This window comes from Aethalodelphis obliquidens, unplaced genomic scaffold (assembly GCF_003676395.1).
Source record: "Aethalodelphis obliquidens isolate GAN/ISIS:26980383/991018 unplaced genomic scaffold, ASM367639v1 scaffold50, whole genome shotgun sequence".
NCBI lineage: Eukaryota > Metazoa > Chordata > Mammalia > Artiodactyla > Delphinidae > Aethalodelphis > Aethalodelphis obliquidens.
The window spans coordinates 1,293,540-1,312,290 of NW_020837994.1; the positions used below are offsets into that span (position 1 = coordinate 1,293,540).

The 18,751-nt window shown below is 50.5% G+C and overlaps 1 protein-coding gene across 3 annotated transcripts; it reads left to right on the plus strand.

Annotated features, from left to right (window-relative positions):
• Positions 1-1,713: 1,713 nt before the first annotated feature.
• DNAJB13 (DnaJ heat shock protein family (Hsp40) member B13) lies at positions 1,714-18,383 on the plus strand. Of its 3 annotated transcripts, none has more exons than XM_027083350.1 (8): positions 1,715-2,057; positions 7,103-7,206; positions 8,282-8,443; positions 11,674-11,831; positions 12,870-12,983; positions 14,076-14,189; positions 15,177-15,253; positions 17,430-18,383. In XM_027083350.1, the coding sequence occupies exons 1-8, from the start codon at positions 1,945-1,947 to the stop codon at positions 17,467-17,469; spliced, it is 882 nt and encodes a 293-aa protein (XP_026939151.1). In that variant the 5' UTR covers positions 1,715-1,944; the 3' UTR covers positions 17,470-18,383. The 3 variants fall into 3 exon arrangements, with proteins under 3 accessions (XP_026939152.1, XP_026939151.1, XP_026939150.1); XM_027083349.1 differs by lacking the exon at positions 17,430-18,383 and adding an exon at positions 15,848-16,172 and having other exon boundaries at positions 1,716-2,057; XM_027083351.1 differs by lacking the exons at positions 14,076-14,189; positions 17,430-18,383 and adding an exon at positions 15,848-16,171 and having other exon boundaries at positions 1,714-2,057.
• Positions 18,384-18,751: the final 368 nt, after the last annotated feature.

The following is an 18,751-nucleotide window of genomic DNA, read 5'->3' on the forward strand; positions in this document are numbered from 1 at the left end:
CCTTGCTGAAAGATGAAAGCCCAAGCAAGGCCATAGCTAGGAGGAGGATGAGCAGAGGAGGAGCTCGAGAGACGTCTAGGAGGTAAAATGGTCTGAGCTTGGTGACTGCGTGCAGGATGTGAGTGGGAAACCACACTGCTGCCCTCAAGGAGGTGGAGTGGAACTCCCCACTCTTTAAGGGTGGACTGTGAAATGACTTCCTTCGAAAGAGTACAATCCAGAAATGGGGAAATTAAAGTAACTTTACAGGGGAGAAATCTGACAAACACTACCTCAGCAGGTGAGCAAGGTCAGCTTTGACAGTGATAAGTCATGGTGATGGTACCTTTGACCTGATGGCATGAGGATGACACTTTACCTCTGTGGTCTTCCTTCCAAAGCACCCCAACCCCAGTCTAAATCATAAGAAAAACATCAAACAAATCCCAACTGAGAGACAGTCTGCAAAATACCTGACCAGTACTCCTTAAACTGTCAAAGTCATCAAAAACATGGAAAGTTTGAGAAACAGCTGTAGCCAAGAGGAGCCTCAGGAGACATGACAACTAAGTTTATTTGTATTTATTTATTTTTTTGGCTGCGCCATGCGGCATGTGGGGTCTTAGTTCCCTGACCAGGGATCAAACCCACACCCTCTGCTTTGGGAGTGTGGAGTCTTAACCACTGGACGGCCAGGGAAATCTCCACAACTAAGTTTAATGTGATATCCTGGATCAGATCCTGGAAGAGGAAAAAGCAAAACAACACAAAACAAAAAACGGCATTAGGGGCTTCCCTGGTGGCGCGGTGGTTAAGAATCTGCCTGCCAATGCAGGGGACACGAGCTTGCAAGGGACACGGGTTCGAGCCCTGGTCCGGGAAGGTCCCACATACCGCAGAGCATCTAAGCCCATGCGCCACTACTACTGAGGCCTGCGTGCCATACCTGAAGCCCGCACACCTAGAGCCCATGCTGCACAACAAGAGAAGCCACCTCAATGAGAAGCCCACGCACCGCAGCGAAGGGTAGCTCCCCCTTGCTCGCTACAACTAGAGAAAGCCTACGTGCAGCAGCAAAGGCCCAACACAGCCAAAAATAAGTAAATTATTTAAAAAACCAAAACAAACAAAAGGCATTAGGGTAAAAACTAGGAAATCTGAATAAAGGATGGAGTTATGTTATAAATGAGGTACCGATATTGGTTATTATTTGTGATAAACGTACCATACTCATGTAACGTGTTAATGACAGGGGAAACCTGGTGTGGGGCATATGAGAGCTCTACTATCTTCACACCTTTTCTGAAAATCTAAAAGCATTCTAAAATAAAGATTTATTTTTTAAAAATAGCCAAATCTATTTGTCTGAAAACTTAATTAAAACCAATTGCTACTCTCCTTAAAAACTGTTTTCTTGGGCTTCCCTGGTGGTGCAGTGGTTGAGAGTCCGCCTGCCGATGCAGGGGACACAGGTTCGTGCCCCGGTCCGGGAAGATCCCACATGCTGCGGAGCGGCTGGGCCCGTGAGCCATGGCCACTGAGCCTGCGTGTCCGGAGCCTGTGCTCCGCAATGGGAGAGGCCGCAACAGTGAGAGGCCCGCGCACCGCAAAAACAAACAAACAAACAAAAAAACTGTTTTCTTTTTTAAATTTTACTTATTTTTTCTGAATTTTATTTTATTTTTTTATACAGCAGGTTCTTATTATCTATTTTATGCATATTAGTGTGTGTATGTCAATCCCCATCTCCCAATTCATCCCACCACCACCACCCCGCCACTTTCCCCCCTTGGTGTACATACGAAAAACTCTGTTTTCTGAGTTGAGTGATCCTTAGGCTCACAGAATCAGTCCCGGTTTTCTCAATCCCTCTTCTACGGGCACAGCTGAGAAGGCGGTTTGTTTAGGCAGGAAGGATTACAACTCCCAGAGTGCCCCTGTGCGGTTGTCAGGAGCAACCACGGAATGCAGACTAACAGAGCCGCTGGACTCAGGACTATCCAGCCAGCCATGGGCCAGGATTATTACTCTGTGCTCCAGATCACTCGCAATTCAGAAGATGCCCAGATCAAGCATGCGTGAGTGGGGGCAGGAGCGAGGCTTTTGGGTTGTGCTGGGACAGGCCCACCCTCATCTCTTCCAAACTGAGCTTTCCTGCACAGCTTAGGGCAGGCAAGGTAGACCTTGTTCCTTTTCTTGCTTCTTGCACACCGACTTCCTGGCTTTGGGCTGGGTCAGGGTTCCCAATCCATCATCCCTTACTCTCTATGCCCTGTCTGCTCTCCTGGGTACCCTGGTTTTCCTAGCAATAAAATGGGAACAAAGGAGACTTTTGCTTAATAATATGGAGACCCAAAGTATTGTGAACAGGAGAGTGACCTGACCAGATGGATGTATTACATATTTTATTCTGGCTGTCCACGTGGGGTTTTGGCATTGAATAAATTACATCTCTGAATAGTTCCATCAAGTCTTGGGGACTTTGTGGTGTGTCTAAGACAGGAATCAGCACATTTTTCTGAAAAAATATTTTTTGACGAATATTTACTGAGCGCCTACTTATATGGGTTCGGTGCAGTCTCAGCAGCTACAGATATCATGAATCAGACATGTGCAGCTTAACTTTGTTGGTGGATACAGATGTTGAATAAGTCACAGCAGGCTTGATGAATGTTACAAAAAGGGGCATATAGGGCATGTGGAAGCTATCTTGGAAGGAGAGAGACCCCTTCAGAAGCTGTCATGATAATCAAGGCAAAAGATGAGGCTTGAAGCAGGGCAGTGGGCTGGAGAGAGAAGAGAGAATGGACTTAGCTATAAATTGGATCATTGTAGGGTAAAGAAGAAAGGGAGGAATCTAGGACAATTTAATTAATTAAGGTTGTATGATAATAGCTACACTTATTGAATTGTGCAGATGCTGTTCTGAGAACATTCCATCATTATTTCACTTAATCCTCACAACAGCCCTGAGAGGTAGGTACCATTATTATCCCAAGGCTATGTGCCTAGTAACCGGCAGAGCCAGTATTCAGACACCTTGCCTGCTCTAATTGCCTACCACGGGCCAAGTCCCATAGGGGATCTCAGTGGGGTAAGTGGAGAGAGTCTACAGTGTGGCTGGCGAAACAAGACACAAACTCGTTAATCAATTAGAGAACAATTCGGGACAGTGTGTGATGTCACCCACTGTTCATAGCATTTCATTGGCCAGTGAGACCTGTCTAGGGAAAGGTCACAAGGAGGGAGGGCAGTTGGAATGCAGAAAGATAAGCCCAACTTAAGCACTGGAAAGAGCCAGGTCTGAACCTAGGTTCTCCTATCTGCTAGCTGTGTGACCTGGGAAAATTGCTTAACCTTTCTGAGCCTCAGTTTTCCCATCTCTTAAAAAAAATAAAATGAAAAATAAGAATTGTTGTGGTATTGAAATAGAATTATATGAGATAATGAGCATGAAGATGCCCAGCAATCATTTGCGTCTGAAACCATGTCTTATAAAGAGTGATTAAAAGAACCATATATGTTCCAAACAACAGTCCTTAACCTTTCTCCCCTGAAACAACTCTTTTTTAAAAAAATTATTTATTTATTTATTTTTGGCTGCGTTGGGTCTTCATTGCTGAACGTGGGTTTTCTCTAGTTGTGGCGAGCGGGGGCTACCCTTCGCTGCGGTGCGCGGGCTTCTCATTGCGGTGGCTTCTCTTGTTGCAGAGCACGGGCTCTAGGCACGTGGACTTCAGTAGTTGTGGCATGCAGACTCACTAGTTTGGCTCCTGGGCTCTAGAGCGCAGGCTCAGTTGTTGTGGCGCACGGGCTTAGTTGCTCCACGGCATGTGGAATCTTCCTGGACCAGGGCTCAAACCCATGTCCCCTGCGTTGGCAGGCGGATTCTTAACCACTGTGCCACCAGGGAAGTCCCCCTGAAACAACTCTTAAGGCATGAGTCACATGTTTGACACACTCTTCCATGGGAGCACCTAGATTTTGACCCCTCCCCCCAAAAAAGGCTAAACTTATATAATGATGACAAGCACCACGATGATTCATAATCGCCCAGCTATTAACTTCTCACTCATTCATCCGAGGCTGCCGCATCTGGGCTGTGACTTCGCCCCTTTCTCTCCCACTCAGGAAAGCAGGTGAATGAGAGTGATGTTACTGCAGAGCTTAAAACCACTCAAGTTTATATGGAAAACTGAACTCTTTTCAAACCTCCTTACTTTTACTCACTGTTAGAGTTTTCCTGCAATTCTCACACCTGACTACAACCTTTGTAATTGAGAAGGGCTGGTTTAGAAGTGTCAGGGAGGGTGTGAAAATTGCCTTCAAGTCTGTCAAGGTAGACAGAGCAGATTCTGTCTGTAAGGCCCCCCAGGGCAGAGCCAGGACCAGGACCATCGTGGATGGAGGCAGAGTCGCAGGACAGCAGACCCAGCTCAGTAAGAGAAAGCTTTGCCTAAAAGTCAGACTGGCCCCATAGTGAAATGGGCTGCCTTGTGGGACAGTGATTTCACAACGTTTACTCACTGCACTTGGTGCTAGGCACTGAGGACACAGAGAACTGGACACGACAACTGGAGGGTCTCACTCACAGGCTGGTGGGAGAGACAGATCCGTCGAACAACTGAAGCACCACGTGCTAAGTATGAGGATCAAAGGCACTTGGGGATGTGGGAAAGAGTATCTAATCTAGACTGGAAACTAGTCAGGGAAAACATCCTGGAGGAGTTGACCCCTGAGTTGAATGTGGAAAGGTGAATAAATATTTGCCAGGAGGAGATGAAAGGAGCTGGAGAGGGGTGAGCATTCCAGGTAAAGGGAGGAGAATGTCAAAGCCATGAGCAGTGCAGAGTGTGGAGCTTGGAGCCTGGAGAGAAGGACAGGAGAGGTCATGGGAGCAGGGAGGGAGAGCTGTGAGTGAGAAGGGCAGAGAGAGAAGCAGAAGTTGAATCTCAGAGACATTTGAATTTTATGCTGAAGACAAAGGGGGAACCAGTAAAGGGTTCAGGCAGGAGAGTGACTTGGTCAGGGAGCATTTTAAAAACATCAAATTAACAAAAGAGAGAGAGAGATCAAAGTGGTGGCAGCACACAGAATAGACTGGAGAGGGGGAAACTGGAAACAGGAAGACACGGTTCTGCAATGGTTGTAGGGATGAAGAAGCAGCAAGAAAACATTATTTAGAAGGAAAAGCTGATGTGCCTCGGTGACTGATGGGATGGTGGTGGAGGGGACGAAGGAGAACTTGGAGTGGAAGATACTCAGCTTTTCCGCTTCAGGGTCTGGACAAATGGGGAAAAGTTTAGGGAATGAAAATGTGTGCACGTTTGGGCTCATTGAGGTTGTGGGGCCTGTGAGACACTGGAGAGGAGGTACCGAGTAGGCAGCTAGGTACAGAGGTCTGGAGCCAAGGGAGCGAACTGGTTTGAGATAGAGATTTGGGAATCATCAGCGTGTAGCTGGTGCTCAAAGCCGTCGGCCAGCTAAGCTTGTCCACGGAGTGTGTGTGGAGTGGAGTAAGAAGCACGGCAGAGCTCTGGGGTCACTGGCATGGAAGGTGTGAGCAGGGCGGACCATGTGTGGGACCACATGTGTACTGAGTGACTGAGGAGGCTGTGCGGATGCCCTCCTTTTGCTCCTGCAGACCCCCACCCCACCTTTCTGCACCCTGCTCTCTGCTCTGGGAGACTGGCCCATATGAACTGCATCAGCAGACCTCCTGGCCCTCAGGCTTCCAGATGCATCCTGCAAAAGGAGCACAAGGCAGGAGATTGGGAGGGAGGAGAGTGGGGCAGGGGTATTTATTCCCAGCTCCCTTCTTATGGGATCTCTTCAGGTTGGCTATGGCCCTGAATCAAAGATCACAGCTTTTACCAAGGCCCTGTCCACACACTCTCTCCTGTGGGGTTTCAGTAACCTCTCCCTCCCCTCACTGCTACAGGCTCATGGGTGGTCAGGACACCTCAGGACTCGTAGCCTCAAGGGACTGTGCTGTCCCTTGTGGTTTCCTGCCCCACCTCTCACACCTTGGTGTGTGGTCCATTATTAAACTCTCCACAAATCTCCAGCTTGTGCCACGTCTTTCCTCCTGAGATGTAATGATACAGATCCCCAGATGCTGCAGGTGTGGCATCACTGTGTGGTGGGATTGGGCAGACACATAAATGGGGGAAAGGGGGACTTCCCTGGTGGTCCAGTGGTTAAGAATCCACCTTCCAATGCAGGGGACGCGGGTGTGATCCCTGGTCGGGGAACTAAGATCCCACATGCTGCGAGGCAATTAAGCCCACGTGCTGCAACTGCTGAGCCCGTGCACTCTGGAACCTGCACGCCACAACTAGAGAGAAGCCTGAGCGGTGCAACAAAAGATCCTGCATGCCGCAGCGAAGATCCCACATGCCACAACTAAGACCTGCCTGACACAGGCAAATAAATAAACAAACAAATAAAAAAGAAATAGGGGAAAGAATGAGCACAGAGGGGCAGACAGCGAGACGACCTGATCTGTGCTGAGTGCCTCTCTGTAGCAGGCCCACTGACACCTTATTTTATCTAATCTTCCCAAGAAGCCTGTGTGTCAGTTCAGACACCAAGACAGAATTAGACGTGCAAGAAATGTTTGAGGGAAACAACTGTGAGGATGAAGCGGGACTAGGAATGTGCCGGGGAGCCTTCACACCATAGTGCAGGTCTGATGCTTGTGAAAGGCAAGAGGGAAGGAAGGGTTGGGTAGGGAGGGCTCTGGCGTCATCCAGAGAAAATCTCAGCCAGGCTGATGGGGAGGCCTCGAGCAGAGGTTGGGCATTGGAGGAGGCTTGGGTCCTGTAGGGCTGGCCCAGCACTGATTGATACCCCAACAAGCATAGGCATAGGTTGGGAGCCACTTGGGGCCAGTGCAGCCTCAGCACAAACGGCCAGTGGGGCAGCTCCTGGGACTGTCAGTCAACCATGCTCCCGACACTGGGTTCTCTTCCAGGGGATCTGAGTGTTGCGCCTCCCTGGCCACCACAGCCCTGATTTATAGCTGGAACATCAAAGCTCCGAGAGACCACCAGGCAGCAGACAGCAGAGCCAGCTCTGAACCTTGGTCTGTGCCTCAGGATATTAACCCTCCTCGCTCTAGGTACCGGAAACTTGCCCTTAAGAACCACCCGTTGAGGTCCACTGAGCCATCCGCAGCGGAGGCATTCAGGCAGATAGCAGAGGCCTACGATGTGCTGAGCGACCGTGAGTGATTGGGACTGAGCATGGAGGGCGGCTTCTCTGTCCCGCGTCTCTATTAACATCATCCTCACGTCTCTGAGCGTTGGGCTTTCTGAGGGGGCCCAGCAGAGGGTAAGCATTCCTCTTCCCTGCCCAGAATCTAAACAAATTGAGAAAGGAAACATAATGAACTGCCTTTCTCAGTAGACACAAGCTAAGGTGGAGGACGTGGTGTGGAGAGCCCCCAGATTAGGCTGACATGCTCCGCTAGTCTCAGCAGTGCAGGACCTGGGGCAGGGCCTTCCCCCGCCCCCCACTCCCCGCCTCACATGCCCCGTGCCCCACCCATCCCCTGCAGGACTGCAGAGTGAGATGCTTGCTGCCCAGGAAAGAAGGCTAAGGCTGAGGCAGACACGCCCGGTTATTCCCTGATTACCAAGAAGCTAAATCTCCATCTCCTCAAGGACAGCATATGTACAAAGGGACAGAGAGGGGTCTGTGATTAGGAAATCTCTCTCCTGTGGAAAACTGAAGCCTAGGGAAAGAGATCCCCCGCCCCTGCCCGAAGCAGTGCCCACATGGGTTCCCTAAGGGCTTGCCCTGGAGACTGTGATCATGGATACTGTGCAGAAGAATGGCCAGAAGATCACTGATGTTTCTCCAGCCCCAAGTTTTCAGGACTTCGGACTCTAAGATTTCAAAGCTCTAGCATTTGGAAGCTCTAGAATTCTTACATCCTACAATCTCAAGGCTCTAGGATTCTATTTACCCCACAAAAGACAGTAGCTGTGATGACTGAGTTAAGCCAAACCCCAGGATGATAGCCCTCAGTCTCTCACTGTCTTCTCCAATCCCCACCCCTCCCCCAGCAAGTTTCAGTCTTTATCATCTCTCCTCTGGGCTATGGGATCATACCTAGGTCCACCCAAGATGAAATGAAATCCCTAACTTCTAGAGTCGGCCAGACAGCAGGCACCTTAGAAATAAGGCTCTTTTCGCCCCGCCCCTTCCTCTCTGCCCCATATCCTTCTGCTTCCCAGCCCTCCAGCTCTCTTAGCCCCTATGCTGGATCCCTCCTCAAGGTGACACATATCCACAGCTGTGAAAAGAGGCATCTATGACAAGTTCGGAGAGGAAGGCCTGAAGGGCGGAATTCCTGTGGAGTTTGGATCGCAGACCCCGTGGACAACTGGTTACGTCTTCCACGGCAACCCGGAAAAGGTTTTCCATGAGTTCTTCGGGGGAGATAACCCCTTTAATGGTAAGAGGTCCTGCCTGCCCCTTTGCCTTACTGGGAAGGACATAGCTATAGAAGATGCTTTTCTCTGAGTAGTTTTGTTTACTTTAAGAAATATATATAGTCCATGGTAAAAAAAAAAATTATTGTAAAAGAAATTCCAGTCCTCCATTCCTTCCCCAGAAGCAGCCACTCACTGTTAACAGTGTTTGTATCCTTCTAGAAATATTCTATGGATTTATGAGCTTAGATTTATTTTTACATAGCCTTTTATTTTGTGAAGGAAATGGGACCACATTATATACACTGATTTTTTTTCACTTATATCTTGGAGATTATCTTATTATACATTATATTATAAACAGATCTACTTTATTCATTTTAATGGCTGCATAAGATTTCAACGTACAAGCGTGTGTTAGTGAGATGAATACAGGGATGGATGTGTGAATGATCCCAGGTTTGAGGCAAACTGACAAAGAGTTGATTTCCAAGGCTCCGAATCATCATGCAAGGACAGTTCACCTTCAGACCTGTCTTCCTTCCTGGCTCCAGTTAAGCAGCTCACAGAGTCTAGATTTTCATTGCCTGGCTGCCCCAGCCCCTTCTCCCCGGCTATACTACAGCTTGTCTGCATTTCAAAGCTTACCTCTTCCTCTTCTCCACATTGATATGTTAAGTGGGCTACAGCCTGCTCAGAGGCCCCTCCTACTGTGCATTGCCTTCACCTGTCTGCCAGAGGAAGCTGAGTTTATAAACTCCAGGTGAAACTGGAAAAGCAAGGGACTTGGAGTCAGAGGGCCTGTTTCAAATCCATGCACCACTGCTTATGAGCCGTGTGATCCTGGACAAATCTCTTCACCTCTCTGAAACCTCAGCTTCCTCATTGTTAAACAGCTAGTTCCTCACAGGTCATAATCAAATGAGATGATCTTTATGAAAATGGGCTTTGGAGTCAGAAAAATGCCATACAATGGGCCTATCTCTCCCAGGGACAGGTGCATGGAGAAGAAGCTGTTCAGGGGAGCGAAACCAGAGCTTACAGGGGTATTGCTCATTAGGGAAGGTCAAATTCATGGTATGGGGGTCCCTCAGGCAGTTCCCAGGAGTTATACTGCTGTAGTGCTTCACCCTAGGGATTCTTGTGTCCCATCTCCCTGCAGAATTGAGGGGCTTGGCTTCCTGTGACCTGGCTTTTGGAGTGTCTGAGACCTGGCACACCATAGGCGCTGGGAGAACAAATGAATTCAACCATGCAAGAGGGGACCCGGTAATTCACAGGCCTCTTGATGACCCATCACATCTTTTTCTTTTTGAATTTTATTTTATTTTTTATACAGCAGGTTCTTATTAGTTATCTGTTTTATACATATTAGTGTATATATGTCAATCCCAATCTCCCAATTCATCACACCACCACCACCCACCACTTTCCCCCCTTGGTGTCCATACGTTTGTTCTCTACATCTGTGTTATGACTCATCACATCTTAAGGCGCACCTTAAGATGACACCACCTTGCCCTCCCTAGCCTAAGGTCATTCTAGCCTGCAAAGTTCTTTCTGTGACACTAACCAGGAGGGGCAGAGTACAGGAAATCTTAATTATGATAGTGACGCCTGCAGTTTACAAAGGGCTTCATTAAGCTTAGTGGTTAAGGGCACAGGTTCTGTAGTCAAATCCTCCTGGGTTCACATCCCAACTCTAATACCACTAGCTGTGGCACTGTGAGCATTTTGTTTGACCTCTCTGGGCCAATAAGATAATATCGCAGAGTTGAGAACAGCACCTGACACGTAGTAAGCTCTCAGCAAGTTTTGTTTTTAGTTATTTTTTTTAAAGATTTTGTTTTGATGTGGACCATTTTTAAAGTCTTTATTGAATTTGTTACAATATTGCTTCTGTTTTATTTTTTTGGTTTTGGTTTTTTGGTTGCGAGGCACGTGGGATCTTAGCTCCCTGACCAGAGATCGAACTGGCACTCCCTGCATTGCAAGGCAAAGTCTTAGCCACTGAACCACCAGGGAGGTCCCTCTGAGCTAGTTTTAGTTCATCATCATCTTGTTATCTGATCCTAATGGTGGAAGGCAGGTCAAGCATGTTACCCCATCCCACAGACTGAGAAACTGAAGCCCAGACGATTGCAGTGCACCTCAAGGGCAGGGGCTCTTTACACTAGGATGGAAGGTGGGGCAGCAAGAGGGGTTATGGGTGTAGAGCTGGGAAGGGCCAGAAGAAGTTGAGGAAAGAGGAGTTTGGAAACATGTTGGTGACATCTCTAATTTGTTAGGGATTAACCCTGTCTCTCCCCATCTCAGCTGCTGACTTCATAGAAATTTGAGCCTGGGGTCTCTAGTGGTCTTGGGCTGGGCTGAACAGGGAGGACAATGGAGCCTGGGGAAGGGTAGGGAGGACTGGCATGCTGTGACCCTCCACAAAAACTAACAGCACATCATTTCTGGCACTACCAGCTACTGCCACCAGAGGACACTCCTGTCTCCTCTGAGGCAGCCTGAGTTGAGGAGTACTTCCCCAGAGGTAGGGGTGGGCTGGGGGAGGGAGGTAGGGAAGTGTGGGTGAAGGGAGTCCAAAGGGGGGGATAAAGCAGTAGTAGAGGGCATCAAGAGATGGTAATCCTTGGATCGACAGTTGAGGATGTTACTGAGTCCAAGCTTCTACTGCTCGCTGCAGGACAGGCCAATAAATTGAGAGATGAGTTGTTGGGGGCAAGGAATAGCGACTATATTTGAAAAGGCAGCAAACCAAGAAGATGTGGACTCATGTCCCAAAGAACCATCTTGCCTGAGTTAGAATTCAGGCTTCCTTTATACCAAAAGGGGAGGGGGTAAAGTCACATTTCCTAGCTCCCCGTCAGACTCAGGAGGGGAGGTGTTAATTTCCTCCTCCCTGCAGTCATTCACAGGTGAGCCTGGTCAGGATGTTTTCTGTGAGCTAAACAAGGGTATTTTAGCTTAATGCTCATTACCTGGGAGGTAGGGTTCCCAGAGATGGGCCATTACGTATAATTTAAGCTTATAGGTAACATCTGTTTAGTGATTAACTTGTAATAGAATACAAAGGTTCTTCCCTATTACAAGGGCAGCTCGTTGGCCCGGCCGAACAGTCTGAGTCTGCGAGGTGGGAATGGGAGTCTGGGTATTACGCTTGGGGACTGAAGAGGTGGGGGGATTGGCTATGAATCCGAGTTTCTGGACACAATTTCTCCTACTCCTCGCCTCTCCCCACCTCCTGCAGAGTTTTTTGATGCAGAAGGAAATGAGGTAGACTTGAATTTTGGGGGACTCCGGGGCCGAGGGGTCAAGAAACAGGACCCCCCAATCGAACGAGACTTCTATCTATCCCTGGAGGACTTATTCTTTGGCTGCACCAAGAAAATTAAGATCTCCCGAAGGGTGAGTACTTGGGAGCCACCTTCTATCCCCTCCAACCCTACTGGTTACCTCCTCCCTGACCCTAACTGGAGACCTCAGGTATGGTCTCTCACAGAATCATGGAATCTTAGATTTGGAGATGGTAGAATTCTAAAATCTGAAGTTTGGAAGGGACAATTGAGGGTATTAGCCTGGTTCTTTCCTAGTTCAGGAATCCCCTCTGTGTGCTTCTAACTGGGACAAGCTCTTTCCGTTCTTCTCAGTTCAGCCCCATCCCTGAGGGAAGAGGGAGGGCTGTGGGTGGGAGGAGTCTCCTGTGAATTCTGCTCTCTGGGCATTACCAGACCATACCCTCTGGGTTTCATCTGGGTGTCTGCCTCATGAGTAAGAAGGAGCTGTGTGGGCATGGGGGGTGGGCTGGGGGACAGTTCCCCAGGGGACTGGTTGAAGAAGACCCTCAGTGCCCCAGGGTCCAGACCCTGCATTGGCCCTGTCCCACGGTCCAGCCCTGTGCTAGGCACATGAGCAAGGCCACCTCACACCTTTGCCCAACAGAGGAGATGCCAGCTGTAGCCATGCTTTCCACAGATGGCACCCATCTGGGTACGTGACTGCAGAATAGATGGATGACATAACAAAGGAAAGCTTTGGGTGAGGCTGAGATATGTTGCTCTCTGTGATCTTTCTCCCTTTGGGATTAAGAGACCTGCTAGAGGCTCAGGGCCAAAGCCTCTGGGGTGGGAGAGGAAGTGAGTGCGTGTTCACCGTGTCTGTTAGAAGCCAGGGCCTCATAATTTCTAGGGCTGGAGTTGTGGCCTTGATCGACTCATGGTGACTACTTGGCACCTCAGGCCCTAACCCCATGACACGCCCTGCCATCCTGGAATCATAAGCTCTTGGTTCCAGTGGAATAGGGTGGGAGTGGGGATGGCTCAGGGCAAGTTCTCCCCATTGCTAGAGAACTGAGCTGAGCACAGATCCCATGGAGCATCCCTCATGTGTGTAAAGGCCAGCTGGGAAATCCTGAGCAAATCTCCCTCCCCTGTCATCTCACTACAGGTGCTGAATGAGGATGGGTACTTCTCTACCATCATGGACAAGATCCTCACGATTGACGTGAAGCCTGGTTGGAGGCAGGGCACACGTATCACCTTCGAGAAGGAAGGGGACCAGGTGAGAAGAAGGGAAGCTGCCTAGGGACAGTCACATGGGTTCATTCGGTGGAAAGACTGAGGGGGAAGGAGGCAGTGCTTTTTCTTGCCCCTATGAGCCCTGGTCTGGAAGGGAGACCGGTCTGCAGCGTGGGTGAGCTGATCCCTAATGTCCCTTCCGAGGGACAAAGCCTTGCACAATGCCTCGGGGATTGGGTAGCCCGGGGTTTCTCCCCATTTTGCAGAGTGAGAAACTGAGGCCTAGAGAGGGAAGGGACTTTCCCTGGGCAAGAGCACCGGAGCTGAAAGGAGAATCCAGTCCTAACATCAGTGTTCTTCCTGATTTTCTGTAGTGTTTCTCTGAGTAAAGCCCAACTATAGGAGCTACACAGAAACCATTTATTTATAATAATTTTCAATTAAATACTTAAATAAAAATGTAAAATTATTGTCCAAGGCATGCTGAATCCTCAAGTCCTGAGAAGAGGCAGGATGATGGTGTCTTTAGAGCCAGAGAAATGAATTCCTCTGCCTGTACTTCTTGCCCCCTTTCTCACTTATGAAACACCTACTTTTGAAAAACCCACTTCAAGACCCAGCTCCAATGCTCTGGGCATCCTTCCCTGACCTCTCCTCTGGGTCAGCGCCTCTCTGAGCTCCCGCCTCTGTGTTCCCTTTATCACATTCTTGAGCCTGCTGAGGATTCACTGTGTGCCTGTTTCCTCCACTAGACTGGAAGCCCTTGGGGGTGGTGGCCAGTCTGATCCCTCTGTCCCCAGTGCCCAGAAGAGACCCAGCAGAGGTCTGGAACTTAATGAAGCTTGGCAGGATAGACTTGCAGGCAGTTCTCTGTCCCCAGGACAGTGTTCTGCCCTTCAGCTGCGTGCATCTCCTTGGGCTGCTCAGTAGAGGACAGTGATGGGGGTAGAGCAGGATTCTTTGGGGTAGGCTTCTCAGAGGAGGGGCTATGAAGCCAGACTGGAAAGGCCTTTCCAGAAAACCTGGTCTAATCTCCTCATTGTTCAGAGGAAGACATGGGGACAATAGAGGCAGAAACTTGGCCAAAGTCACACAGCCAATTAGGCCTTGTCATCCCTTGGCTCACCCTGCCCAGGGTCCCAACATCATCCCAGCCGATATCATCTTCATCGTAAAGGAGAAGCTACACCCTCGCTTCCGCAGGGAGAACGACAACCTCATTTTTGTGAACTCCATCCCCTTGGGCAAGGTGAGTGGGCAAAGTGGAGGAACAAGGGGTGGGCAGATCAGAGCGAGGCCCCCCCACCCCTGGGAGGCCCCGAGGCAAGCAGGCTTCACTCCCCTCTCCCCCTGGTGCGTGGCGCAGGCCTTCAGAACGTGATAAGTGCCACACAAAACCTTTGTGACCGTCTTCACTCCTGAGTGTGAGTGGCCCCTCTGCGCCCTCACAACCCAAGCAAGAAATTGGGCACCGGCCTAGACTTTGCCGCCCTTCCCCGACCCCACCTGCAGTCACGCACTAAGTCCTGTTAATTCCACCTCCAAATCTCTTTCCACTTGGTCCACTTCTGTTCAGCCCCACTGTCCAGGTCTGTGCACCTGGGTGTATGCAGCAGCCCTCTCAGTGGCCTTCCTGCCTTTCTTCTCATCTCCTTCAGGCACTTCCCCACCAGGGTCTTTCCACAAAGTCATCTGACCCTGCCACACTCCTGTCTAAACATCTTTGCATGGCATTCAAGGCCCTCTGCTGTCTGGCCCCTGCTGATCTCATCCCCTGCACTCCAGCCACTGCCACTTAGAGCTCCTGCCCACTGGGTGCATTCTTTTTCACACACTCGTTCTCTTGCTTATGCTGGGCCCTTTGCCTGGAGTGCTGTCTGCCCACCTTGTCTAACTGGCAGGCTCCTCCTCACCCTTTAAGGCGCTCATCAGCTGCTACCACCACTATGGAGCCCTCCTGCCCCAGCCCAGAATGGTTCAGTGGACCCGCCACCTTGGCTCCCACCGACCCCTTTACTTCCCTCTGTCATAACATGTATCAACATCACTCTTATCTCCCAGACTGTGAACTCCTTGAGGGCAGGTGGTAGCCCGGCTCACTCACCTATTAGTCCTTGAACATCCTTCTGTCTCCAGTGCGTAGGGCCTGGCACTGAATAGTCTCATAAAGTGCCTTCTGAAGAGAATGGACATGGGGGCCTCCCCCACTCCCACCTTTGGCCTTAATGTCCCCTAGGCTCTGACCTGCTGCACCGTGGAGGTGAAGACCCTAGATGACCGTCTGCTCAAAATCCCCATCAATGACATCGTCCAGTGAGTCCATCTGCTTGGGCCCCAATACGCAGAAGGGCTGCCTGGTCCTTAGAGGGTGTGTTGGACAGGCTGGCCTGGTATAGTTGTTCAGGTTGTACCCAGCACAAAGGGGTGAGAGAGACTGAAATCCAGCCCCCTCTCTGGCTAGGCTGCGGGCCGCATTCACTTGGCAAATGAAGTGCCTTTTTCTAACTTGCATGAAGCCATTGTGGAGGCCAGAGGCCCCCTGTGTTGGGAAATCCTTGTTGCCTTCATCCTCTAGAAGTTCTAGAGTTCTGAGTTGCATCTCCTAAGCCCTTTTCCAAGCAAGGCCCTCTGCATGGGAAGCTCAGCAGCCCAGCACTCCCCCACCCCAACCCAGGGTCTGCTGCTTGTCCTGTTTCCCATGTAAAATGGGATTCCTGGAATCCACCATCAGAGCCTCAGTGTAAACGGTTTTCAGGGAACAAGTTGTCTGGAACAAGCCAGTCTCCTCTCCCCTCCCACTGGTTCTAGAAGCTGCTGACTGCCCCACGCCTGAGGTTTTCTGGGCAGGGGCGGGTGTGCTGCTCTGGGGTGCCCTCTGAGCCCCCTTCTTTCATCTTCCCGTCTCAGCCCCAAGTACTTCAAGAAGGTGCCAGGTGAGGGGATGCCGTTGCCAGAGGACCCCACCAAGAAGGGGGACCTCTTCATTTTCTTTGACATCCAGTTCCCCACCTGCCTCACACCCCAGAAGAAGCAGATGCTGCGCCAGGCGTTGCTGACATAACTCTGGTGGGCTGGGGACTGGAGCAGGGGGAAGAGAAGGCTAGCTGGTCCTGACCCCACCCCTACCCCCAGCACGGGGTGTGCACAGGAGCCAGCCCACTGCACAGGCATGACGTGAGGACCGGATGGCATGGGATTTTAAACTGATACAATAAAGTGTTATTTCCTATCCTCCAGCTACACCCAAGAGAGTGTGTGTTGGAGGGAGAAGAGCTTCATACAGCCGTTCTTGTGGAGCAGAGGGAAGGGCAGGGCTCAAGAAGCTGAGGACCTGGGACCCTGTCCTGGCTGTGTGAGCCTGGCCAGGTCCCTGAGGGTTCAGAGCCTCTGTGCTCCCACCTTGATAGCGTGGGGCAATGCTACATCGTCTCTGAGGGTCCCCAGCTCTATTTCTCATGACACACGATCTTTGGAAGGGCAGTCTCTAGTGTGATATAGTCACATTGTACTCAGGAATGCAAAGCACAAAGAGAACAAAACCCTTGTCTCAGGTCACACAGGGCTCAGTGGCAAAGCTGTCATCAGAATCTTGAAGGCCACTTCCCACAGCCTCACTCTGCTTCGATTAGAGGCAGCATGAGGGACACAAGTGCTGGAAATGGCTTTGGTTTCTGCCTGGCCTGGGCTGCCTCTAGGCAGGTCTTAGAACTGGGCTCTGCTCCCAGTCCTGCCGCTCACCCTTTGGATGTTACTCTCCATCTTGTTAGTGAAGCAGAACCCATAACCCTCCTCAGGCAGCTCACTGGTGCGAAAGTGCTTAGTGAACTCACTGCTTAGATTATCAGGGTTACAGCATTGCTACCAGCATGGCCTGGGGGAGTGCCAGCCTCCAAGCCCAGCTGGGCCTTTGCAGACCACACCTGCTTCCCCAGCCCGCCTTCCATCGACAGTGCAGCATGCACCTCTTCTGTGCCAGGGGAGGTGCCCTTCACTTGAGTCTGGACTTGGGCTAGGAGAGATCCAAGCTTATGACAGAGAGGGTGGCCACTTTTGTGAAGTGACTTAAGAGGTGCCAGAGGGACTTCCCTGGTGGTCCACTGGTTAGGATTCCGTGCTTTCACTGCTGAGGGCCCAGGTTCAATCTCTGGTCAGGGAACTAAGATCCTGCAAGCTGCGCGGAACAGCCCTCAAAAGAAAAAAAAAGAGGTGCCAGAAAAGGGCCCCATGATATCCACATTGCTTGGATTCCACCATTCAAAGCATCATATTAGCTTAAGGTTTTTCTTCTTAAATGGGGGCTCAGTAGCACCAGTCAGCCACTTTTAACATCAGGGAGAAAGCAGCCGACCTTGAGACAGAGTCTGACCCAGGGTTCACTAAAGAATGGGGGCTTTGGAGTTAGATGCACCTCAGGTGTTCTACTTAACCAGCTGTGTACCCTTGGGCAAATCGCTTCACCTCTGAGCTATTTACAATCCCTATCTTGCAGGGCTGTGGAAACCAGAGGAGTGAAGCAGACTCTGCCCTGAGGTAGGACCCAGGTGGAGAGGTGGCGGTAGGTGCCCTGTTCTGAGAGCAAGCAAGTGGGTGAGGGCCTGCCTTGTGAAACTCTGGTGCTCCAGCTGTCCTCTAGGGCAGCAGCAAGGCCTGCTCTTAACCTTTTCCTCATGGTGAGACTCTCAGGCCTGTGAGAGCCATTTATGAGATTGTTGTTATTACCTCAGTGTGGCCTTCAGTGCTACTTTGTGTCAGGTATTTTATAGGCATTAAGGGTTGAGGAGTTACTGAGGCCTCCTGGTATGCTGTCCAGTGGTTCCTCCCACCTTTCCCAGCCCCTCATTGTCTCAAGGTCATGCCTAGAACCGTGATGAAGTCTGGTGGCCTCATGTCCATGCCAGTGTCTGAAACACAAGGCTGGTGAATGAGCCAGCTGACAATGCCTAAGGCAACAAATTGCCCCTCAGTTTCCTCTGGTGCAAAACAAATCCTGCCTCAGAGGATTAATGTGAGAATTAAGGTGCATTAAGTACACTGACCGGGTCCTCCACTTATGCCGACTCCCTGCCACCTTCACCCTGGCTTGACTCCTGCACCCAACCCTGTCCCTCTTGGGGACTATGAGACCTCAGCTCAAAAGTAAGGTGAGGTTGTAAATCAACTATACTTCAATAAAAATAAAAAGTAAGGTGAGGAGTCCTGGACCCTCTTTCCTTCTCTACAACTCTAATATCCTGGACCCCTTGCCCAAGCACTGAAGGGCCCAGCCTCCTGCTCTGACCAGTGGGGAAGGCACAGTAGCACCAGCTGACTTAAACAGGAAGGTCACGTTCTCTGGGCTTGGCTCCACAGCTGCCCAACAGGATTCCTGAAGGACCCCAGCCCCTAGGGGAAAAGTGCACAGGGGGAGGGCGGAATCTGAGTCCTAGTCCCAGTTCAGCGGCTGATTTCCCTTGTGTCCTTGCCTGCATGACCTGTCTCAGCCCTCAGCTTCTTCAGACATCTATAAAACGGGCCTGGATGGCTTAATTCTAAGGGCCCAGCCCTTCAGGAGATGGCTTGGGATTCTGGAACCTCACAGAGTCCCCTAACCCTTGAAACAGAAGTAGCCCTGCCCACCTGCTTTCCTGACTGGAGACAGATGGTAGGAAGAGGGACAGGGAGGCTGACACCCCTGGTTTGTCACCACCTCCCTGGGATCTCTAGCCTGGGGTGAGGGTGAGACTCTAAATGGAAAGACTCCGGCTGAGGCTGGGTGTCTGCTCTACAGCCTGTCCCACCCAATGCAGTTATACCGCCTCCTAAGGGTATGAC